Source organism: Ochotona princeps, chromosome 10 (genome assembly GCF_030435755.1).
Source record: "Ochotona princeps isolate mOchPri1 chromosome 10, mOchPri1.hap1, whole genome shotgun sequence".
Classification (NCBI taxonomy): Eukaryota; Metazoa; Chordata; class Mammalia; order Lagomorpha; family Ochotonidae; genus Ochotona; species Ochotona princeps.
The window spans coordinates 12,086,135-12,110,073 of NC_080841.1; the positions used below are offsets into that span (position 1 = coordinate 12,086,135).

Genomic DNA, 23,939 nt, shown 5'->3' on the forward strand with positions numbered 1-23,939 from the left:
AGCATAGGGGGTATTCAGGCGGTACAAAGGGTGGAGGGTAGGAAGGTTGGAAGGTTGATTGATTAGAAGTCAGGTCCCTCTCCCTCTGGTTCTGCTCCTGCTATTTCAATTGATGCAGTTCTCAGAGTGATACATAAACAGCCGCTGGAGCCAAAGTGCAAACCAGGAGCCTAAACCACCTTGTGCACCCTTAGGGAGTGCTGGGAGGGAGAGAGAAGAGTTTGTTTTGTTCACCCAAGGAGTTAAAGCAGCTTGGTGCAAAGACCAAGCCAGGCCTATCGGCTGGTAAGTGGCATCCGTATTTAGTATTGCAGCAGTGGGACAGGGTGACCATCAGCACCACTGACAAATCCAACTCCGGGCCCGGTACAATAGCCTAGCAGTTTAAGTCCTTACCTTGAACACCTGGGATCCCATATGGGCACCGGTTCTGATCCCAGCAGCCCCACTTCCCATCCAGCTCCCTGTTTGTGGCCTGGGAAAGCAGCCAGCGACAGCCCAAAGCTTTGGGACCCTGCATCCATGTGGGAAACCTGGAAGAAGCTCCTGGCTCCTGACTTCGGATTGGCTCAGCTCCATCCGTGGCTCCCACTTGGACAGAAAATCTTCTCTGTCATTCCTCCTCTCTGTATATCTGCCTTTCCAATAAAAATAAATAAATCTTTAAAAAAAAAATGAAATAGCTCCATGTTCACTAATCAACGCAGCCGAAGGGAGAGAGATTCCAGCCCTGTGTGAAGCTCCAGAAATTCAAGACTAATCTTGGGATACTCATGTAATGGCTAAACACTGAAGTATAGCTGAGAGTTGATCCTGTATATATAAATACCCCTCAAAAAAGAATAAATTGGTACAGATGGATGAAGAGTTAGAGAGACAGATAACAGGATAGAGAGGTCTAGACTAGCTTAGGGATTGTGACTACAGATTTTTGGTGACCGGTGTTGTGGTGTAGCCTGGTGAGCCACCACATGCAATGCCATTAGCTCATGTGGCTGCCAGTTCAGGTCCCAGCTGCTCCACTTGCAGTTGAGCGCCTCGCTAATGCACCTGGGAAGAAAGAGGAAGATGGGCCCGAGGACTTGTGCCCCTGCATCACGTGAGAGACCCCAGTGAAGTTCCTGGCTTCGTTCTGGCCCAGCCTTCAAAGTTCCAGGCATTTTTAGGAGTGAACCAGTAGACCAAAGATCATCTCCCTCTCTCTCCCTCTGTAACTCTGCCTTTGAAATAAATAAGTGAATCTTAACAAGAAAAAAAGAGTTTTAAGACCCGGCAGAGTGAAGCCTTCCTGACACATTTTTCTGTCCTTATTTCTGAACACTTAAGAATGTCCCCCCTGAATCACAGGACACAGGTATCTTGAAAAAGATATAGAGGGAGAGACAGAAACCTTCCATCTGCTGAGTCACTCCCCACATGGCCTCAGTGGCCAGAGCTTGGCCAGGCTAAAGCCAGAAGGCTGGAATTCCATGCAGGTCTCCCATTTGGATGCAAGAGCTGCAGCACTTGGGCCACTTTCCGCTGCTTTCCCAGGCACGGTAACAGGGAGCTGGATCGGAAGCGGGGCAGTGAGCAGCTCTGTCTGCTACTCCACTGGTGCCCCTCATACCTTTTTGGAAATAAGAAATCCAGTTACCTCTTCCTACCCAGTGACAAGACTCTTGCCGTCAGCAGCACCAGTTCCAAGTTGAAGGTTTTCATCCTGGCTCCTGGGAGTTAGAATTAATGGTGACTCATTCTGTTGATTTGCTCTTTTCTCACTTAAACTCTGGGCCTATGCCACTTGAGCCCCAGAAGAGGGGCAGGGGAGTGCGCAAATAAATTGATCCCCTGACCATAAGCCATCTGGGTGAACTGCCCCCCTTCCACTGGAAAACAACCAGACATCTGCGTGAACCGCCGTCTCGTGTCTGGTAGTGCCTCTGAGCAGTCCACTGTTAGGATGCTCTGGGGGTTTCTGGGACAGTCCCCGTAGCGGAAGCCCCGCGCCTCAGGTGTGCCGGGGTCATCCATCAGTTCTGCAGAGGGTGCTGTGATTTACTGTTAAAGCATGGCGTCTTCTCTGATTTTCTGCCTCCTGTGAAACATTGTGCTTTCCTTTCCTATTGATGTATCAACTCTAATAGTTACAAGCAGCTACAGAAAAATCAATAGGGAGCTTTCATTACCGTGTACATCAAATAAAGAGGCCCAGGCTGCAGGAGCGCCCCTTGTTAGATGCTCGCCAAAGCGAGGGGCCCAGTCCGCCACTGTTCTCTTCCACACCGAGTTTGAAAAATCACCTACAGGGAATTATTATTATTATTATTTTAAATATTGTCCCTACTCTGCATGGCAGCATGGAAGTCAGGGGCAAGCTCTCAAAGGCATGGACAGGGAGCACTTTGCAAAGTAAAAGTAGCACTTTGTAAGGGAACATAATGGCATAAGTCCCAAGTGTTGTGTTAAGCAATTATCTTTTTTTAAAAAGAATTATTTATTGGAAAGGCAGAGTTACATAGAGATAGAGAGATCTTCCACCTGCTGCCTCATTCCTCAAATGACCACAATAGCTAGGGCTGGACCAGGCTAAAGCTGGGCACTCCATCTGGTCTCCCGGGAGGGTGGCGGGGTAATTGAGCCATCTTCCCCCTGCTTGCCCAGGCGGTACGTGCAGGGAGCTGGATCGAAAGTGGAGCAGCAACGGATGCTGGTGCTCACACAGGCAGCTTAGTCCCACGCCCCATGACACCAGTCCTGGCCACTGCCTTAGTGGGGTCAGCTGCCCCGTGGGAGCTGGGGGTAGGTTAATGTGTGCCAGGTGTGGTGCTGCTCCACACCCAGGCGAGCAGTGAGGAACCTCCCAGCACGTGAACGTGAGCTCATATCGGCCTGCCCAGCCCAGCCAAGATTGAGGTTCCATTGCCTTTCCAATCACATGGTTGGTGGGGGGGTGGGATGGGTGAGGCAAGAAAAAGGCAGGACTTTAAAGCAACAGATACCTTCATCTGCCTTTGGGAGTGCGTGAGCCACCAATTAGTGTGTGTAAATGAAGGATGCTGAAAAATAGAATGTACTTGCTGATGGTCTGCCTAGCATTTCAGCATCCGTCTGAGCAAAAATAAGGAGCCAGGTTCCTGAAGCCACTCCTAGCAGGTCCTAGCTGTGGACCCGTGGGCCCCAGCCTCAATAGGAGCAGGAGCTGTATTCAGGTCTGTATAAATGTTAAGTCATTTGCCCAGCACTTTGTGGGTACAATGCTCTACATAAAGGGTTTTTCCTATCTCACCATTAAGATTCCAGTCCCGGGCCCAGCGGCGTGGCCTAGCGGCTAAAGTCCTCGCCTTGAAAGCCCCAGGATCCCATATGGGCGCCGGTTCTAATCCCAGCAGCTCCACTTCCCATCCAGCTCCCTGCTTGTGGCCTGGGAAAGCAGTCGAGGACGGCCCAAAGCTTTGGGACATTGCACCCCTGTGGGAGACCTGGAAGAGGTTCCTGGCTCCCGGCATCGGATCGGCACGCATCGGCCCGTTGCAGCTCACTTGGGGAGTGAAACATCGGATGGAAGATCTTTCTCTCTGTCTCTCCTCCTCTCTGTATATCCGGCTTTCCAATAACAATAAAATCTTAAAAAAAAAAAAAAAAGATCCCAGTCCCAATCCCATTTGCCTCTTTATCCTGGAAGATGATATATTTAGCAAGAAAACACAAACCTGTCTTGATCAGTTTTGTGTTCATATAGAGAATTTTGAGGAACTTAATTTTTTTTTTTTAACATCTCACAGCAGCATTGAACAAACCCCAAACACATATGCACTAAAGGTGTGAGTGGCAGGTCACACTCCCCCGAAGCCATCACTGATGGGAAAGGAAGACAAGTTTCCATGGAGCCCGTTTCCTCTCTATTTGCTCAGCTTCTGTGGGATTTCTCCTTCCATGCTTCCAAGCAGGGGAAAAATCCTGTAGTAACTTCAAGTTTCCCTTTGCCGCTCTAGCAACGGGAGCACCTGCCCTCCACTGTGGCCGTGGCAGCCGTGTTCTGAAAGGGCTTGCTTAGGTCAGCCCAGCCCACACCCAGCCCACGCCCAGCCCCCTGGGGGAATGCTGGTGGACTGGCATGGGACTGTCGGCTGCAGAAGCGCCTGAGAGCTCGCCAGGTGGCCAGGTGGTGGTGACAACTGTGAGGTTGGCCTTTCTCTGCTAATCTCTAACTCTTCAAACAGTGAAAGTAATAACAGTAATGGTAATGATTCCTATCATGTTCATCTCCATTGGATTGAGGCTTCCTGCTTTTGCTCCTCTCCTGAGTGGAGTTTTACATGTTGTTCCCATGCCAAATGTGGGTTTCCTGCCTGTCATCGGAGTCCCTGGCAGAATGGAGTATCTTGCGGCATTACAGGATCTCTGTGAACTCCGGCAGCACCTCCCTCGTGGTAGCATTCATGCTCTTACTAAGAGTACATGCTGCCCACACACTTGTTCTTGCCCAGTGAAAAAGAAATTCTCCCCCTGGCATACTGAACCCCAGTAAGCTGTCGCTCTGCTCCGCCCCACAGGACCCCCTTTGCCATCCTCCTCCCCCCAAAGAGAACATCCCCTCTGAGAAGGTGGCAGCAGCCCCAGATGGCTCCCACACAGCACCACAGTCAGAGGATGCCAGCTCCGGAAGGAAGCCCCCAAGCAGGATATTAGGCACAGTAGGGGCTTTCCAAGGCAACCGTCCCAAGCCCTGTAGGGTCAAATTAATGGGGGAAATCCAGAATGACAGCAGATTTGCCACTCGCTCAGGTGGCTCCCTGCCAGAGAGGTCGCTGGTCAGATGCCTGTGTCTGTAGGTTTTAGGGAGAGATTCGCATTTTAAGCAGGGCATGGAGAGTGCACCAAGGAGGAGGCAGTACAGAGCCAGAAAGAAGAGGGAAAAGGCAGGTTAGACAAGGGAAGCCTTCTTCCTACTTAAGACAAAATTAGAGGACGTGTATGCGTCGACATGAAATTGTGCTGCTGCTGTGGTGGTGTCGATGTTATCCTGTGACCTGACTGTGGTAAATTCTGCCTCGCTGTTCGTGCCAACTGCATGAGTGATTTGAGATACCTTGTGAAACCCCAGACACGCCCTGCGGTTCCACTGCATTGTCTCCCGAGGTGACTTCGCATCCCAGGAGTACCCTGTTTTCTCTTGCTTGCTCCAGCTCTCTTGCTGATTCTGGAAATCCTAGGGCTGCACCTGTGAATGCCTCATTAGGGGGCCTGGCAGAGGGGAGCACCTGGTGTCCAGCCTCCCTGGGGGGTGGTCTTTCCAGCCATGACTTCTGCTCGCCAGTGGCCGGGCTTACACTGGATGTACTGGAGGAGGGATAGGACCAAGGCAGAGGCCATGTCGCCTGCCTTGAGGTCCCCAGTGCAGCCAATTTAGCATGAGAGGGAACCTTGGACTACACAGTGGTCCAGTTGGCAGTAATGGCCAGCCCTGGTGAGTCCCCAGGAGCCCTGCAGGGGACACGCAAGAGTCAGAGGTATCCCCTGCATGGGTGGGTCCACAGCTGCCTGCCACTTGATGGCAAAGAAAGTGACCATCAGAGGCATTAGTGGAGGTCTAATGAAACATGTCGCAAGGGCCTCATCAGAGATGATGGTGGGCAGGTGGACAGGGGGCTGCTTAGTGCACATGCTGACATCATGCAGTGTTGATGTCTGTCCTATACACATGTCCCCTCTTGTGGGATCTGCCTCAAGGTTCAGAGGCAGGACCAGAGTCCATGGAGCGTCTGGCTCAGGCGCAGGTGCCTCCCTCACCTCCACTCCCACCAGGAACTTGGTTTTCCATGGCAGAAGCACAAGGAGCAGCACCTTAGAATCCAGCCAGCCTGGGTTCTCCTCCCGGCCCATCAGTTGGGTGATGCTCACAATGGTGTCTGCTTTGCCATAGTGCTGGGAAAGGTGAGCGGTCACTGTGTTTCCCTCATACAGTCTGAAAATTTTCGCATTTCTGTGTTGGAGTGAAATAGTAATAGTTAAAGTTTATTCTTGCATTCGAAAGAGTGGTAGAGGCAGAAAGAGGGAGAGAGAGGGGGGACCTTCCATCCACTGGTTCACTTTCCAGATGGCCACAGCAGCCAGTTCTGGCCCTGGCAGCAGCTAGAAGCTGGGAACTGGATCCCGGTTTCCCAAGCGTGTGGCATCTGCCACCACTGCCCAGGTGTATTTGCAGGGAGCTGGACCTCCAGTCAACTCGCAGACATGGTATGCTGGCATTGCAAGCAGCAGGTTAGGGATCAAGAGGCAGCTCAGGAGGCGCTGTTCTCCCTGACTGTCCAAGTAATGAATACAGTCTTGGGGGTGAGAATCCTGCATCTCCAAAATCACTTTGAAGATGTGTTTGATGTGTCAAAGGAGTGTTTCTCTTAAAACTCGGGGACGTGGAAGTGCCTGTGTCTCTCACAGGATTGACCGCAGCTCAGCTGGCTCTTGGAAGAAGCCGGCACGGAAGTGAAATGTCCTAACGCAGTAACTGCCCTTGATGGCTGCCAGACCTGCTGTCAGCTCTGTTATCCCTGATCACGTCAGAGCTTCAAGCCTGCCCTGATGTTCTCTGTTGATGGAGCCCAACAGACAAGTGCCCTGGGAAGTGGGGGCCCCAGAGGACCTGCACCCCATCTGAGAGCACAGTGGAGCAGGCCAGGGGGCTGAGCAGAGCTGTGCTTCTCAGGAGCTGTCCAACACTTCAGCCCCCTGGGAGCAGGATTTGAGCTTTACTCTAGAACAGCAGGGACAGCTTTTTGTTCATTGGCTTCATCACAGCAGGAAAGACGAAGCAACTGACGCAGTGCCTTACAGGGACTAGAGGTTCTGTCCTGCCTTGTGGGTGTGACTGTTGCGACAGGTTTGAAAGATGGGGAAGAAGTGCCTATGTAGGGCCGTGGTTAGGATGCCCCTCGAGATTTCTGTTTCACACTGGATGCAGTCTCTAGGTTTGAGTCCCAGCTTGTCTTCTTACTCCAATTTCCTGCTGCTGTGCACCTGGGAGTCAATGGCTGATGACTCAAGCAGTTGGAACCCAGCCACCCCTCTGGGAGACTTGGATTGGGTTCCTGGTTCCTGGCTGTGGGCTGGCCCAGCCCTGGCTATCATGGGCGTTTGGTCGTGTGACCAGTGGAGTGTTTGGATTTGAAATCACTGGTTTTCATTCTTATGCGTTGTGGAAATATGAGCGTCAATAATTCCCTTGGATAATCAAGAACTGACTGTAATAAAACTGAACATAAACATTCTCCCACATTTAATAAAATCTGGGTATAAAAAGGTCTGGTGACCACACCTTTTTCGTTTCCTTCCTGTACAAGACTTAGAATTGAGCATGGCATGTATATACACAACTTAATCAAACATAAGCTACTTTACTTTCATCATCTTAGCAAAGTCTACATTCCCACCAGAAAAGGGCAATTGGGGCTGGCATTGTGTCATGATGGCATGTTAAACCATGACCTGCAATGCCAGCCTCCCACATGGGCACCTGTTTGAGACCTGGCTGCTTCATTTCCATTCCAGCTCCCTGCTAATGTGCCTGAGAAAACAGCAACAGAGTCACATGAGATTCAGCTGGAGCTCCAGGCTCCTGGCTTTTTCCTGGGGTACCCCTGGCCTTTGCAGCCAGCTGGGGAATGAACCAGAGAATGAATGAACCTCTGTCTTTCCCTCTCTCTGTAACCCTGCTTTTCAAGTAAATAAAAATAAGTAAATCTTTGTAAAAAAAATGAAAAAGGACAGTTTCCTTTGTAAAATGTTTCCAGCTTACTAAGCTCTTAGACTATTATTTCCAGGGTTTTGGTTTTTTTTGCCATGTTTATACAAATGTAAAATTGGTAATATGGGTATTTTTTCCCACACTAAAACATACGCATGTGAAATTGGTTGAATCATTAGTTTAAGTTGTAGCTAAAAGTGTGTGTTTGGCTCTAGGGATCTTGGTAAGTAACCAGTTTCCCTGCCCTCTCATTTGCCACCCCAGACTGAGTGATTCAGAAAAGCACTGGTTCACGGGCGACTACCCGCCTTGAGTTCAACCTCTGATCTCATGAACAGAAGTTTAATAAGCTCAGGGAAATAATGTAATAAGGAACAAGTGTATCTGGCTCTTAAAAAGTAGCTTTATTTTAACTCTGCAAACTAATAAAACCTTGGATATTTAGAATGGGTGTATGTAATAGCAGCTCTCACGTGTCACATGTCATGTGAGTTCTCATATAAAGTTGGAAGAATCCTAGTGATGGTGATGTGTCACTCTTTAGAACAAGTGGAACCAGAACATGTGGAGGGAGCAAACCTTGGTCATTCAGAGCGCTTTAGTTTGGCAAAAGGCCTTTTTATTGCTTACATGCAAGTTTAGGGGCCTCACTCCAATACTTTGTCCAAAGGAATGCAGCTAGTCCATATGAAGGGGTTAGGGGCGTCGATACTCAGCTGAGACACCTTGTCCTTCCAGCTCCATCGTTCATTCATTGTATATCTTCTCAAAAAGGAGAACATCTGATCTGTCAGAAGTGCTGCTGACAGAGGAAGCAGGTGAATGCAGTGGCTTTTGTAATTCACCCTGTGCCCCTCTTGGAAGTATCAGAAGTAAAATCTGTAACTGGATTTAAAAAGATGGGCTTCAACATTTAAAAATCAGATTTTAGGGCCCAGTGTGATAGCCTAGCAGCTAAAGTCTTCACTTGGCACGCTCTGGGATCCCATATGGGCACCTATTCTAATCCTGGTGGCCCCGCTTCCCATCCAGCTCCCTGCTATGGCCTGAGAAAGCAGCCGAGGACAGCCCAAAGCCTTGGGACCCTGCACCCATATGGGAGACCCATAAGAGCTCCTGGCTCCTGGCTTCGGTTTGGCTCAGTTCTGGCCATTATAGCCACTTGGGGAGTGAATCAGAGGACAGATGATCTTTTCTGTCTCTCTTCTTCTCTATGTATCTGACTTTCCAGTAAAAATAAATAAATCCTTTTTTAAAATTTTGATTTTAAGCAGCATAGTAATCATAGTCTTGATTCCCTGAATTTGGGACTTAAATGTGCTAGGTTTAAATAGAATGTCTTTCTCATGACTTTCCTGTGAATTCCTATGGAGATGATTACAGAAGACACTTGGCAGCTGTGCTGAGACGCCGCTTGAACGTCCACCCCGCACTGGCCTGGCTGCCTGGGTCTGAGCCGCAGCCACAGCTCAGGTTCTGGCTTCCTGCTAATAGACACCCAGGATGCAGCAGTCACGGCTTAAGGACTGGAGCTCCTGCCGCCCACGTGGGAGTCCGGGTTGTTCAGGGCTCTCACTTCAGCCTGGCCCAGCCCGTGGCTGTCAGGTAGTAAAGCAACAGATGGAAGATCTATTTCTCCTCTGCCTTTCAAAGAAAGCAGGGTGGGGTGGTGAGCAGGGTGATTGTGAAAATATGTGCAACTTTAAAATTTGAAAGATGAAGTAGATTTTTTTTAAAAAGGCCTAAATACAGCGTCTCAAGTAGTGACAGGAGCAGGTGTTGTGGAGTCTGAGTGGATTGAGGTGCCTGCATCCCACAATGGGGCGCTGGGCCTAGTCCCAGCTACACTGCCTCCAAAGCGGCTAGCCACGAATGTGCCTAGGAAGCAGCCACGATCCTCCCTGGGAAGCAGCCACGATCCTCCCTGGGAAGCAGTCAGTCCTCCCTGGGAAGCTCCCAGCTTCATTCTGGCCCAGTCCCAGTTGTTTTAGCCATCTGTGGACTTGAGCTAGCAGATGGGAAGATATCTGTCTCTGCTTTTCAAATAAGTGGATCTTAAAAAGTGAATAAGCTGAAATAGAGTTTAAGGTTTTGAGTCCGCATCGGTGAGCGTGTCCACAGGTGCCACCGTTGTAGGGCTGTTTTGCATATTCTGTGTTTCTTGCTGCTTGGAAGGCACGGCAGCAGTTGGGTTGAGCATTCTTGTAGTGACCTGACCTCTGATTTCATTTTTTTAAAAGCATGATTGAGTCACTCTTTGAGACAGCAAATATGTCCGTGTCCTGGCTTCCTTGATGCGGAAATGAGCAGGGTGGGAGCCGAGGCCTGGGAAGGCATGACTCTGGTGGTTGACTGTCGAATCATGCACCTCCATGCAGATAAAAAGCCCAAGTGTTGCAGTAGGCATCACAGAGGGAAACTGCCATGGGGTGAGAGCTCAGCAGGATAGCAGAGACCACACCTCAGCCTGCAGGGCACCACCACATGGTCCTCCCCTGTCTTAGCCTTGGCGTGTTACTGAGTTTTCTGTCCCATCACAGATGTGAGCTATAAGCCATGCACATCATGGTTGTTGTGGAGAGGTCCAGACAGGGTGCTTTGAAAAGGGTCTTCCACCAGTGCCGCTCTTTGGTCCCATGCACTGCCTTTCCCCCATGGCATCTTGCTCTTCACCCATGTCCAGTTTCTGCAGAAGTTGCTCAACCCAGAGAGCTGCAAGAGAGAAAGCAAGGGACTCGGCTCCCTGCCCTGGGAAGCAAGCCTGGAAACAGGAAGCTGCTCCTGGGAGCCCAGCTGCACATGGCCCACAGAGTGCTAGGAGGAGTTTGAAAGGAAAGGGTTTGTTTAAAATGCTGAATTATGGACAAGTATTGATCGCTTGGGCAGAAGGACCTAGAAGACTACGCCTTCTGTCTTTGAGGCTTGAGCTGTAATAGGGAGCAGCATTTCCAGCCCGCCGTCTGTTCTAAGTGTAGTACCTTGTCTGCTAGGCAAACGTTGAGATGCTCGACTGTTACCACCTCCTGCCATAGAAACAACCTCCTGGAAAGCAGTCAGGCCTGCGTAGCACGCCCGGAGCTGGGAAAGTTGAGCTGAATGGGGCTCTTAGCCACACATGCACACAAAATAATATTTTAATTGGCTGGACTAATATTTGATCCAAGTTCATAAAAGTTTGAAATCAAATAATTAAATGCAAATACAGTCTTCATCCCAAAGACGATAAGAATGCCTTTAAGCTAATATTTTTTAACAAGAACTGTTCACCGGGTGCTGTCTTGTAAATTTGATCAGACCCGAGGCGGTTTTCCTCATTCGATTAGCTGCAAAGCTGCATTTATCCCGAGGCAAAGCAGACTTCCAGTACAGGCTAAATTCAACAACTGCAGCTTAAATTTGGCTTAATATATCCCCACTTGGATCTGCTTGTTTAATTCTCTTTCATATGATAACGTTGGTTTATTCATAGTCCTGACTGGCCACCTGAACAAACCCAACCTCGTATCTTATTCTAAGAGGATGAGAAAATGCGGCCAAAGCCACAGAAGTTCCTGGACAGGAATCAAACGCAAACGTGTGGCTTGGATGTGACTGTGAGTGTGGAAAGAGGCACTGTCCTCCGGGAGGGCTGCTTTTCATGGTGCGTGGGCTGCCTGGGCCTTGAGGACAGGTGGTCTCTGATGAGGGGCTGTGCTGTAACTCTCGGGAGCCACCCTGTCCTGGGCCTCAAGTGCTCCAGGCCACCTCTTTAATCCAACATTGTGTGTACTTGGCCATGCGGTTACTGTTTGACACAGACTTTTTATTGGAAGTTTATGAACAAGCCAGGAAATTGCTACTAGGTTTCAAACCTTTCAATTCTGTTTACTGGCTGAAGATACTCAGTTCAGACCCAGTCACCATCCTTGTTTGTACTTTTAATTTCCCGGGCATTTTATTGGAGCTTTACTTGTCTCCACATACATAGAGGTTGGGAACAGCGTATGATCCGTTTCTTGGTCCTAGACTCTGTCTAGGTTTCCCTCCTGACTTTTATTCCCAAGAATTCTGAGAAACAAATGGAAGATTTGTGACTGAAGGGGAAAATGGGGATGCTGTATGCCAGCTGATGCGGTTCCTAACCTGGCACACAGCACCCACCCCCCCCAAAAGGCTGTTTCTGGGGAGTGCTTGGAATCAGGGTACCCAGCTGTCATCTCTAGTGCGCCCCCTTCTGTTGGGTGAACTGTTTCTCCCATTTCAGATTAAAGGACTCTTGTTGGAGATCCATTTTAGGAGACGCAATCAATAAACTGGCTAGGAATTTATGAAGAGGCTTTTTCAGGCTCCTGCAGAGCCGTGTAATGGCAGGCATTGGCACAAAGAAGTGCTGGACATGTTTCCACCAAGTTGTATTGTTGGGTCCAGAATTTATCCCACTGCCTTGAACAGAGGAGTTCCACACGAGATCGTACAAAGGCAAAGGAACTTTGTTAGCGCGCTAGGTTCCAAGTCTCACCCAGCGCAGTGGAGTCTTGGCAAGGACCCCGATCATACATTCCACATAGTTCATATAGGGTTTTGGCTGCAATTCCAAGGATGGGCCACTGATTCTACGAACTAATTGGTCAGTTTCTATTGCCCCTGGCCACCCTGGTGGTCAGTCTTTTATCCGTGCCCACCCCAGTGGTGAGCCTCTATCGCCATGACCATCTGATGAGTAGGGACCTTTCAGGTCTCCTCTGATTGGTTGGCTCTGTCTAGGGTATGTGGTGACCCACTTCAGGGAAGCAGGTGCCTCAATTCTAGGGCCTGAAACTTAGGTCTAGCCTTTCTGAGGCCTGTCCGTGCTGGTCATGGCTTTACCTTGATTTCCTTGTAGCAAGTGAAGCTCTCATTATAGAAGCCAAACTTAACGGTCAGCTTGACAATTGATCAATCAACATCATTCTAACATCATTTATCCTATGTTCTAATTACCATTACTTATCCAACCCTCTACCAATTACCATCTCTTAACACCTACATGTTTGTTTTAATTACCTTATTACTAGTTACTTATTTAATGCTATCCCTTGGCCTTAATCTCTATATTCATCTAATGTTCTTTTAATACGTCTATATTTTCACCATTAACTTTAGTTTATTACTAGACGTTCATTTATTTTTTAACTATTTAATACTACTCCCTAATACTATTTCTTATTACTATCGTTCCAGTACTATTTACCTGCTGCTTAACACACGATTCTCTTGATTCATCTGTCACTCAGCACACTTTAGTACTACTTAGCTCTTACTTTAGTTCCGTAGTCTCACAGTATATGCTTTCCGTTCTTGCTCAACAGCAGGTGCACACTGTGTATGAGACACACACAGCATATACACTCCTTGTGCTGCATGGGGGTGCTATGATGTGTAAGGATCATTAGGCAGAGCTCTGCCCTCCCAAAGGATGCAGCCTGGCAGGGGAAAGCGAAAGCCAAGGACAGGGACTGGCAGGGGCCAGGCTGGAGGACTGGAAAGCAGGGAAGAAGTTGCCGTAGCAGCGGAGGTAAGTCCAGGACAGTGAGAACGCAGACTGAGGGGGAGAGTCGGGGTGTTAACACTGAAACACTTGGCAGGATGGATCCCTGTGTGACTGTATTCTTGTCTGGGCAGACAGCAAGTGATTGGATGGATGCCGATTCAAGCATTGTTCTTGGGACAAAAGGGAAGGCGGTGGGGTGGGGGGGAGTAGGTTGAGACACCGAACTTGCCATGTCCAGCAGGTGGCTGTACCTGGGGACGCTGACAGAGGGTCTCATGCAGCTGTCAGCACTAGCGCCGTGTGGCCTGGTGATGGTGGGAAACATGGTAGGACAGGTGCACTGTTTTATGCCAGGCTGCTCCTGAACAGTTAGGACTACCAGGGGAAGGCCAGCAAGGCCTCCTCCCTGAGCCCCTTTCTTTGGAAAGCATGACTCCTGGTGAAGCTTGTGCTTTTGGCTTGATGTTAGTAACCATTTTTGTCTCAGCAGCATGGGCTGAGAGAGATTTCAGTTTAGGGCATCAAGCAATATCCGCACAGTGAGCATCTCCTGCTGGGGGTGCTAGCGAGAGGAGGGACACGGGAGCCAAGCCCACAGTTCTACCTTCACCACTTCGCTCCAGTGGCAGTGACAAGCCATGTGGAAACATTAGAGGGGCCTGCCAGTGGGCTTCAGAACATCTGGAAGGTTTATAGTATGAGGGAAAGAAAAAAATCTGTTGATGTATTTCAAAATTATTTTGTACCAAAGTAAGCATCTTTTACGTTTTTTATCTGAAAGAGATTTCAATCTGCCAGTTCACTTCCTAAATGATTGCAAAAATGAGGGCATAGGCCAGGCCAAAGCTGGGCTCCGTCCAGCAGGATTCCCAGGTGGGGGGCTGGGACCCAGGGGTTGGGGACCAGTCACAGCTGCCTCCCAGCATCTGTTTTAACAGAAAACCGGAGCCACAAGCTGGAGCCAGAACTTGGAGCATCTTAACAGGCTAATTGCCTACCCTCTTCCATGAACTTTTTGAGGTCCCTCCTAGTAAAATGTCAGGTGAATCACAAAACAAGAGAAAGGAATGCAAAGTTCAGGGATGCAAGGGCAGAAGCAAGATGGAATTGATCTCTGGGGAGGAAGATACTGCTAACCTGCAGGTGCTGGGGAGGTTCTGTTTTCAGACGCATGGTGGTTCATGAGTGTGCCTCATAGTTGATTTTACAACTTATCTATCTTAAAAATGGATAACTGTGGCCAAATACACAACATAAAATTTGCAATCTTTTTTTTTTTACCATAGATCTTAAATCCTGTTTTAGGTAGCAATTAAAAATATATATAGTATCTTGAGTTTTAGGCTCACAACAAAACTGAGTGGAAGGTACCAAGAAGTGTCCCCCTCGATTATCCACGCCCCACACAAGGATGTGGTACATTTGTCATGGTGGATAAGACTGCATTGATGTGGCATTGCCACCCAAAGCTCTTTGTTTCAGGCTGCCTCTTGGTGGTGAGCCCCACCATGTGTCCTCTGGGCAACAGTGTCACTGCCCTGCCACTTCTGCTGCACCTGTCCCCTTCCTGCCTCCCTTGAAGCCATGGCATCTGCTGACCTCTTGACCATCTGAAAAGCTGTGCGTTGTGCAGAAAGTCATAAGTTTGGGCCTGTACGGGACACAGCCCTTCCAAACTGGCTTCCAAGCTTTGCATCTAAGTTTTCTCCATATGTTTTCAGAGCTCATTTCTTTTTAGTGTTGAGGAGTATATTTCGTTGTCTGGCTGGATCCCAATTTCTTTGTCTATTTACCTATTGAGGAGAAGCTTGGTTGCTTCCAGATTATTGGTGACTATTAATAAATCTGTAAATGTCCATGTGCCAGCTTCTGTATGGATATACATTTTCACCTTAACCATTTTAAATGCAAGGGTTCTCCAAGCCGCCACGTTACTTTGTGTAGGTCACAGAGGCGGACTTGAGCAATATTTGTATGTAGCATTGCTTTAGTCCCCTCAGCACTGTCTTGTCCATGGCAGCAGGGATCAGGATGACATTCCTTTGCATGTATAGGGCACACGTTGCTTCTGCAGTCACCCAACAGCAACCATTCAGTTGGTCCTTTCTTCTGGCTATTGAGGGTGGCAATAAACATGAGCTTGCAACTATGTTTTTGTAAAGAAAGTACTAGAGCAAAGAGGACACAGCGGACAGTAGGGACTTCTTTGAAAGAGGAGATCATGAAGTGAGGAGGGGCATCCTGTGCAGGGGTGGGACAACGGTATAGAAAGCGGTCCTGAGGCAGAAAGGCAGGTGGTTAGCGAAATCGCAGCAGGAAGCTTGAGGGGTAGGCGGGAGCAAGCAAGGCCAAGAGGTGGGACTTCCGTTCTGTGAAGAGATGGAAGTGTACGTTTATATTCTTATGTTCAGAATATGAGAGTGATACTCTGTGAGCCTGTGTAGAAGCTTCCGCACGCTTTTGCTTTGTGTGTGTAGAAGCTACGCTGTTCCCTATGAAAGAGGGGGCTCCTCTTCGATAGGGAATGGCGTGTGTATGAATCCAGTGGCCATGTTTGGATTGTATGCCATTCAGAGGATTGAAACAACAGGTGGAAAAGTGATGGCTTCCTGAGCTGGTTGTGTCTCCAGCAGGAATCCCGGTGATCACACAGCTGCAGGACAGCCCCAAGGGGGTGACAATGGAGAGGCCACTCCTCAGCTGATGGAAGAACTTGAGACCCAGTGTAGTGGCCTTGCCCGTCATCTCGGTTGTTGAGCTATGATTAGGCATCAAGGTGTTTGAACCCGGCCAAGGCCACTGTGTTCTTTTCCTCAGCTCAGTGTGGAAATGATGGCCAGGAAACAAAATAAGCGTACCAGAAGTTCATTTTAGCGCAGCAGCAGAACAGCACACCACTGTGTTGGCAAAGACAGAGCAGAGTGCTTGAGCAAAAGGGGGGATTTTTCAGATGCTTCTGTCCAATCAGGGAACTTGCTGCGGCTTTTCTCTATTAGTGGGAGTAGCCCAGGGGCAGTGGCTCTGTAATCTACAACCATGGATACTCACTACAAAGTGCTTGCATTTCTGTTCCTGGAACTGTGCAAGCCTGAGGCCCACCCTTGGCTAGCTAAGCTGATCAGTGCTGGGTTGGACTGGCAGGGTTGGGCTACCCTGGAGCGGCCTCACTGAGGATGGATATGTGTTGATAGCAGAATTGGCCACGGAGCAGTACCAGTGGCCCAAACCTGGCTTTGCTGGACATCTACAGGACCCTGGTTCACCCGCATTTTGTGCAGGGCTCGAGGACTTTATCCCTGAAAACATTATGGAAACTCTTTTGTAAGTTGAATATGTGCTCATACGTTCTTGAGTATGTGTGCTGAACTTGGCCAGGATTTCCTCAGCCTTCCCTTAATTTTGGAAAACTTCACTGTCAGGGAATCTGTTTTCGTCCGCACAACTTCACGACAGAGAAAGCAATCAGATGGTTGTTTGGGGGAAAGTCACTTTGTTGTTTACAGGAAGCAAGTCAGATCCTATTTGAACTACAAAATTGTGAGAAAAGTGCTTATTTGAGTGGTCCTAGGCAAAAGGGGGCTGGAGGGACCTTCTCAACAGCTTCCCGCAGCGTGGCATGTGAATGGCAGGTGGCTTTCACGCCTCCTTGGTCAACAGGACCTTTGTTCTAAACACCCAAAGAAGGAAAATGAGGAGGAACTCTGTCTTGCACACAGAGCAGGGCCAAGGGGAAAAGGGAACCTGCCAGCCTGGGCATCGCCCAGAGAAGTCCCCATGCAGGGACTCTGTGACATCACACTGCACTCAGTGTATTTATATTCAGGAATTGTGGCATTTAGGTTGCCAAGCTTCCTTCACCATCACCCAAAATCGAAGTCTGTTACCTGCCGGGGGTAAATGTCAGTAGTACAGGCATGTACCACAAGGTGTTTCAGTTAAACCCAGGCCGTATGAATCGATGTAGTCTGGTAAGGTACCACCTGGTGACATCATAGGCGCCCGTTTGTACAGGTGCACTCGCTCCATCTTCTTTATGCAAAGTCACAAGCACCTGCGCCCTTCAGTCCCTGCGCCCTTCAGTCCCTGCCTGCCTGTTTTCTCCTCCTCCACATTTCATGGGACCCTCTGGCAACTACGCTGTCCTTAACCAGCACATCCCATTGCCCAACTCAAGCAGGTGACAATAACTGGGCAGGTCTGCAGGGTCCAGTCCCCACACCGTCTGCCGTCCTGCAGTGGAGGAGGTGGAGGCTTGAGGAGACAGGCCTGCTCAGAACCTCACAACCTGCTGCTCATTGGTGCCATTATCCTAGACAAAGCCATCAGCCCCTGGAAGAATGAGATTGTTCATCTGGAAAATGGGTATGGCAGTACGTTCTCCACTATCGAGAAAACACATGGGGAAAAAAAATACTTCATGCATGGAGTGGTTTTTGTTAAGTGCTGCTGCCTCAGCATCTTCATTTCATAACGCCTGAGTCTCAAGGTGGAATTCCTTATGAATTAGCCTTCTTTTGGCTCCTCCTCCGTCACTCCCCTCCTTCTCTCCGGACCTGGTTGATCCCACCTGTTGACCCACAAGCCCGGGCCTCTTGTGTCCTTAAATAAGCTCAACCTTTAATTCATTTTCCGCAAGCATTTTTGAGGTCCTCTCACGGATACTGTTGTGACTGCTAAGAAGGAATTTAAAGTCTTTAGGGGAAAGGTTTTCTAGAAATGGGGAACAGAATCTAATCTCCAACACCAGCACCTGCAGTCTCCTGCCCACTGCACCCTGTCACCCGCTCCTCCCTGGACCCCAAAATGGCCCAGGCTGCCTTTGTAAGAGCATGTGGCTCCTCTGGGACCCCACCTGTCACTCTGCCACCTCCCCTTACCAAACTATGTGTGCAGATTATTCAGGCGCAGTACTACACATGAAATCCTAGGAGAAAACTCATTTTTTTTCTCTCCTTTCCTGCCTTATCCCAGACAGGGGTCTCTTGGGACAAAGAGATATTCTCCAGGGGCCGAATCCTGTCCTTTTTTTTCCCACCATGGCTGTCTTTTTCAAAAACCAGGTTAATTTCTCTTTTGTGCCACTGGAAAAAAATGAACAATGATTTTTTTTTAAAAAAGGTGGAAGGTAACCTGCTCCGTTCAAATGGTGCTCCTTGTTCCCCCCAACCCCCCATGCCTGTCCAAGGACCCGTCCCCGGAAATGTGTAGCACAAGCTGGTTCCTGGGCCGTGGCCACCGCTGCAGCCACCAGGGGCTTCAGAGTGCGTCTGGATGCTACGCCTGGCTGGGGAATCTGCTTGCCGCCGTAATGTATTCAAGAAGACCTAAGGGTTTACTTTCCAATAAGGATGGAAAAAAGAGAAAACCTCTGAGCACCCCACTGTGAGCTCCTTGTAATGCTGCTTCATATAAAAGTGGGTAATTAATCCCTGAGTGAATAAAGCAGAATACAATGATAAGAGATGGGTACTAGCAGAACAGCACAGTGCGCTCGTGCCAGTCATCAAGATTTAAAGGGATAAAGAAAGAGTGGGGGAGGCCTCAGCCCGGGTACAGTTTCCAACTCAGAATGTGTAATGATGGGCTTCATTAACGGGTGCTTTAAAAATTGTATGAAAATGAAACTCATCAATTTCAAAGGGGCTGTAAGCACAAAATGCCACCACAAAGCTGGCAGGACTCCACTTTGGCCCTGCAGCTGGGGGTCACTTGCTGAAATCCAGCTGTTGAGTCACCTGTGAGAGCACCCCGAGCTTGCCTCAGAGGGCCTGGCTGCCGGTCGCAGTTCCACTCCTGACACTAGCCTCTCCTGCTGCCCCTCGGAGGCAGCCGTGATGACCATTCCAGCACTCAGGCCGGCGAGGTCCCAGCTCTCGGGCCAGTGCTCACTCACTCAAAAGATTTTTAAATACCAATATGAATTCCAGTGTGGGACCATGCCATGCACTATGGGAACCCAACAGCAAATCTCAAAAGCCTGCATTTCTGAACACGCCTCTGAATTCTCTCTCACTGGAGTGTTTGCACTCCCACGTGTGTCAGCTGTCTTTCACAATTAAAGGAGCCTGATGGACTCCTACGGTGGTAGGTCCATAGTTAAATTACTTAACTGTCTATGAAATACAGTTCCCAGAGTTTCTGGGCACTTCCTAAAATGTAAGTGAAAGTGAGTCACACAGTACCCTGTGCCCTCCAGGAAACTGGCACCAACCTTCTTGGTTGCTTTTTAGTCCCTGGGAACAGCCTCAGCTCCAGTAAAAAACCCAGCATCCACCTGTGAGGCCCCGAAATTCCCAAGACTCAAGGCTGGTGGCAGGGTGAGTCCGGTCCCCATGAGTACACAGCCAGGGGGACCATCCCAACTCTCCCTCAAGACTTGACTGACTGGATCACAAACAGTTTCACTGTCGGATGACAAGAGAGATGTCATCAGATACTTGGAAATTGGCGCGGACACAGCCTAGAGTTTATCAGTCTTGAATAATACGGCGACAATGTCAAGTGACAGTTCCTGGCCTAGTCTCTGGGGAGGCACAGGCCTCACCCACAACCCCTTCCGGGGGAAGGAACAGTGAACTAGACCAAGTCAGCACCAAGGCGGCCGGGAGTGCAGTGACCCGGAACTGCTCGGTCAGCAGATGAGAGCAGTCAATCAGAACTTGCTCCAGTTTTTTCCCGTTCCCTCTCCTAACCTTCCAGCGGGACCGTCAGAATCACTCCACCTGTGTAGACAGAAACAAAAGCTACAGGTGATTGGCAAGTTAGACTTTCCGGGTGTACCAACTTGAGGTATGTTCAGCAAGTTTGTGGGCTGTGTAGTTCAGCGGGGTGAACTCTGAGGAGCTGCAGGGGAAAATGGCATCTTTGGGCAAGATGCGGTTGACCTGCGTGTTTGCCTGCTCAGAGGGGGGTGTGAGTACTTTCAAATGTGCGGGGAGCCGAGGCCGGGCTGGACGAGGCCGGGGATGGAGACCTGAGCGCGTCATTCCAGGACAGCTGCTGGTGAGCAGACGCCGACAGCCGCCCATCATCCCGTCATCCCGTTTCTAGGTTGGTGTCATTTTTACCTTTGTCCTTGACAAAGTGGCATGATAAAGCCCTGGCCCTCAAAAAGTACAGGTATAAAAAGTCTCAGCTACAAGTTTCTTAAAAGGCTGTGATTTCACATTTCTCCCATCTTGCCAATCCCTGCCTCATCTCTCTCACCATTGTGAGCCCTCCTGGCTCGGAAGAGGAGGTTTCACTATAGCATAATGCAATACTCTCAAGGTTTTCACATTGCGATCGCGAACACAACTCGACTCCTGGCTGTGGCAGACAGAGGCACCCCGTAGCCAGGCCATTTCTGATGCTTCGCCTTTCATCATCTGGAAGCCAGTAGGGCTGCAGGTCCATAGCCTTGTTTAAGGCATTTTTAAGCAATTTTACATCATTTATAAAACTGTTTTCAATAAGAGATAGGAAAAACATCACATACATAAGATGGCAGGTGGATACCAACTTGCTGACAGTTTTACGTGGCACAAGCGGAGGCACAGCTCCAAGTTGGGGTAACACTTGAATAACTCATCAAAATCTTTTTTCCCAGCTCACTTTAAAATGAACGTGGGTTCCCAGGCCCTCACTGCATGGCCATCTCAGGACCCATTCCTTGCCATCTGTAATTTGGGTCAGAGACTGATGTTTAATGCAAAGATACAGTCCGAACCCAAACATATCATCCTGGACAAGCTGCAGCGACAAAGCCCAGGGAACTTGACTGGAAACCCCCTGCATGAGTAGAGGCTGAAAGTTTAAAAGCTAGCTGTGCCAAAAAAGAGGGGGCATGAGTTACCATGGCAACCACTCCCTGAGTTTCCTGCTTTTGAGTCGTAGCAGCGAGTGGTTCCCTTCAGAATCCTCTGTACCTTCATCTAGTGCAAGAACTGTGGGCGACTTCACGTGTGTTTTCAGACATCTATATGTTTCTTCCAGATTCTTTTACATTCATTATGGGTATGTCATGTGAAGAGAAATTCCAGCGTAGGATTTTCCCCTCATGGTCCATGTGCCTCCAAGACAGCTATCTTAAACCCCCGGATGATCAGCAAAAGCTGAGAAGGATGACCTGCCCTGCTCTGTCCCATCAGTGTCAGCAAATAGCAAAGGTGGAGGAAGGGAAGGCAGGGTCAGACTTTAGAACCCACATCCAGGTTAAGGGGCACCAACCGACAGTGCTGCCTCGTGTTCTGCCTGCAGGCCCAGGCCTTCATTTGCCGGCAGTCATTAGTCACCAAGATCTATATATTTCAGAGTTCCCAGTAGCGCATATTCCATTGGCAATCATTGGAGTGTACCAGATGGCTCATTAGCATAGGCTCAAAAAGTCAAAGGCTTTCAGAATCATTTAGGAAATGTCAAACAGAAACAAGAACCCTGTCACTTTTTATTAGAATTAACTACATCATACCCTGGACACAGATTTCACCTTGGGTCAGAAAAATTAATACAGAATTATACGAATTGTGTAATATACTGGGGTAAGATAGGTCTCTCTCCAGGGACTCATTTGCTGGCAATATATTATGATCCCTCTACTGGAGGAATCCTCAAACCTTTCCTTTTGTGCCAGATAGGAAGAGAGCTGACCTTGCTCCAAACCCATTGGTGTCTAATTGATGTGAGGTAGAGGCAGAATTTCAACAAGACATTCTAAAGCCCCCTCCTCTTTTTTTGTGATCATTTTTCCCAGGAAGCTTGGTGAGTGGGGCCTTACTGAATATTCAGCAGCATGCAAAGTATGCATTTTTGTCAAGAGGAAAACAAATAACTCCATTAATTGAACATACTGCTTTCGTACACAGGAACTGAAAACGCCATTGAAATGGTTGTTTTTTGTTTTTGTGTTTTACATGCAGATGTCAAAAATCTTGAGAACTTCCAGCTGGTGGAAGGGGTCCAGGAGCAAGTCAACGCCGCCCTCCTGGACTACACTGTGTGCAACTACCCCCAGCAGACAGAGAAGTTCGGGCAGCTGCTGCTGCGACTTCCGGAAATCCGGGCCATCAGCATGCAAGCTGAAGAATACCTCTACTACAAGCACCTGAACGGGGACGTGCCCTACAATAACCTCCTCATTGAGATGCTGCATGCTAAAAGAGCCTAAGTCGCAGGAGCTCTGTGAAGGGAGGGGAACAGCAACAAGAGGGGAATCGTTTCAAGAAAAATACTCTGAACTGCTCCAAGCCACACTCATGGGAAGCTTGGTTGAGAGACGGTGACTTGGCAAAGGCATAATAATCAGATACTTACTAGCGAATAAATGATGTATCAGGGTATTTGTATTGCAAACTGTGAATCAAAGGCTTCCCATCCCCAAAGGATTCCACGTAAGAGGCGTTGGGAGGGAACGGACTGAACTCACAGGCGGATGCTGACACTGTCAGAATAGAAATGGACAGAACGTTCTTGTACATTTAAATTGATCTCCGCTATGAAGAAATGTAGGAACCCATCTGTATATCAGCCAGGCATGTACAGCGTTGGGCGAGGGGGGGGCTCTGGGATCACAGGCCGCCTCCAAGGGACAACTGGACTGGTCTCTCCGGGAAGCTGCACCTGCAGCAGCCCGTCGTGTGCCCTGGGAGCTCAGAATTCTCCACCAGGGCCTACATTCGACCAAACGCTTAGTAGCAGCTCCACCTGATCGCGAAAAGCCTAGACTCAACTGTACCCTGGACCGCAAGCAGCCCAGAACAGCCTGTTTAATACGTTAGCGTGCCACCTACAAGATGCTCTTGGGTTGATTTTTGTCATGCGTTCCGTGATGTTAACAAGCAAACAGTGTCCCTCTTCTGTGTTAACATGAGCATTCATTCATTTGAAGGGAAATGACTGCAAACTGCGAAAGCACACGCTCCCCAGCCAAACCAAGTGACACCTTATTTCCACTACCGTTGTTGAAATGTGTGGCTTTGGCACTGTTGGATTTCATTAAAAATAATAGTCATTTCTGGCCCAAAGGCTTATTAGGATGCATCAGTCTTTCTAATCATCAAGGTTTGTAGTTCGTTTGATAACAAAGCGTTCCTCGTGCTTTAGCGGGCAGGGATGGCAGTCACAGTCCGAGGAAGTGGGAAAGCAGCCGAAGCACGTTGAGCAAACAGGCAGGAAAAGACGATGATGTCACCGACTCAAGGGTCTGGTCATGTTGCAGTTGCACCTCTCCTAAACTCACAGCATTTTACTTACAGCCGGGAAAGGAATTAGAACCCTGCAAACCTTCTGCAAAGGGAAGAGACGCGCGCTGGGCTTCTTAAAGAGACCAGATTCAGCTGTAGAACAAATACTGGGGGGACAAAATGGGCAGACAAACTCTGCAAATCACAGTATCAGTATTATTAAGATGCAATGCCACAGGTAGAAAAGTCTTGCCTTATTTCACCATTCTTCAAGGTAGCTGTGCAGGTGCGGACCAACAGTTGTCTAAAGTATTAACACTTTTAAGTAAAAGGCAACCTAGTGTTTACATTGTTTAGGGACGGCGGGCACAGGGGGTGGGCGACTGTGATATCATAACAATGAAAGCAGTACTTTTCCTTAATTCTTTTTAATTATTGTATGTCGTGAGACACTAAATCAAAACACGGGAATCTCATTTAGACTTTAATTTTTTGAGATTATCGGCAGCACAATCATTTGTGGAAACTAAAGAATAAAGATATCTCC

General features: G+C 48.8%; 1 protein-coding gene across 5 annotated transcripts in view; it reads left to right on the plus strand.

Annotated features, from left to right (window-relative positions):
• The window catches only part of NR5A2 (nuclear receptor subfamily 5 group A member 2), a 115,532-nt gene extending 92,262 nt beyond the window's left edge, over positions 1-23,270 (plus strand). For all 5 annotated transcript variants that reach the window (XM_004578789.2, XM_004578788.2, XM_058668972.1 and 2 more), the window contains one exon: positions 22,130-23,270. In XM_004578789.2, the coding sequence (XP_004578846.2) occupies positions 22,130-22,377 (248 nt within the window). In that variant the 3' untranslated portion in view covers positions 22,378-23,270. The remainder of the gene's footprint in view (positions 1-22,129) is intronic.
• Positions 23,271-23,939: the final 669 nt, after the last annotated feature.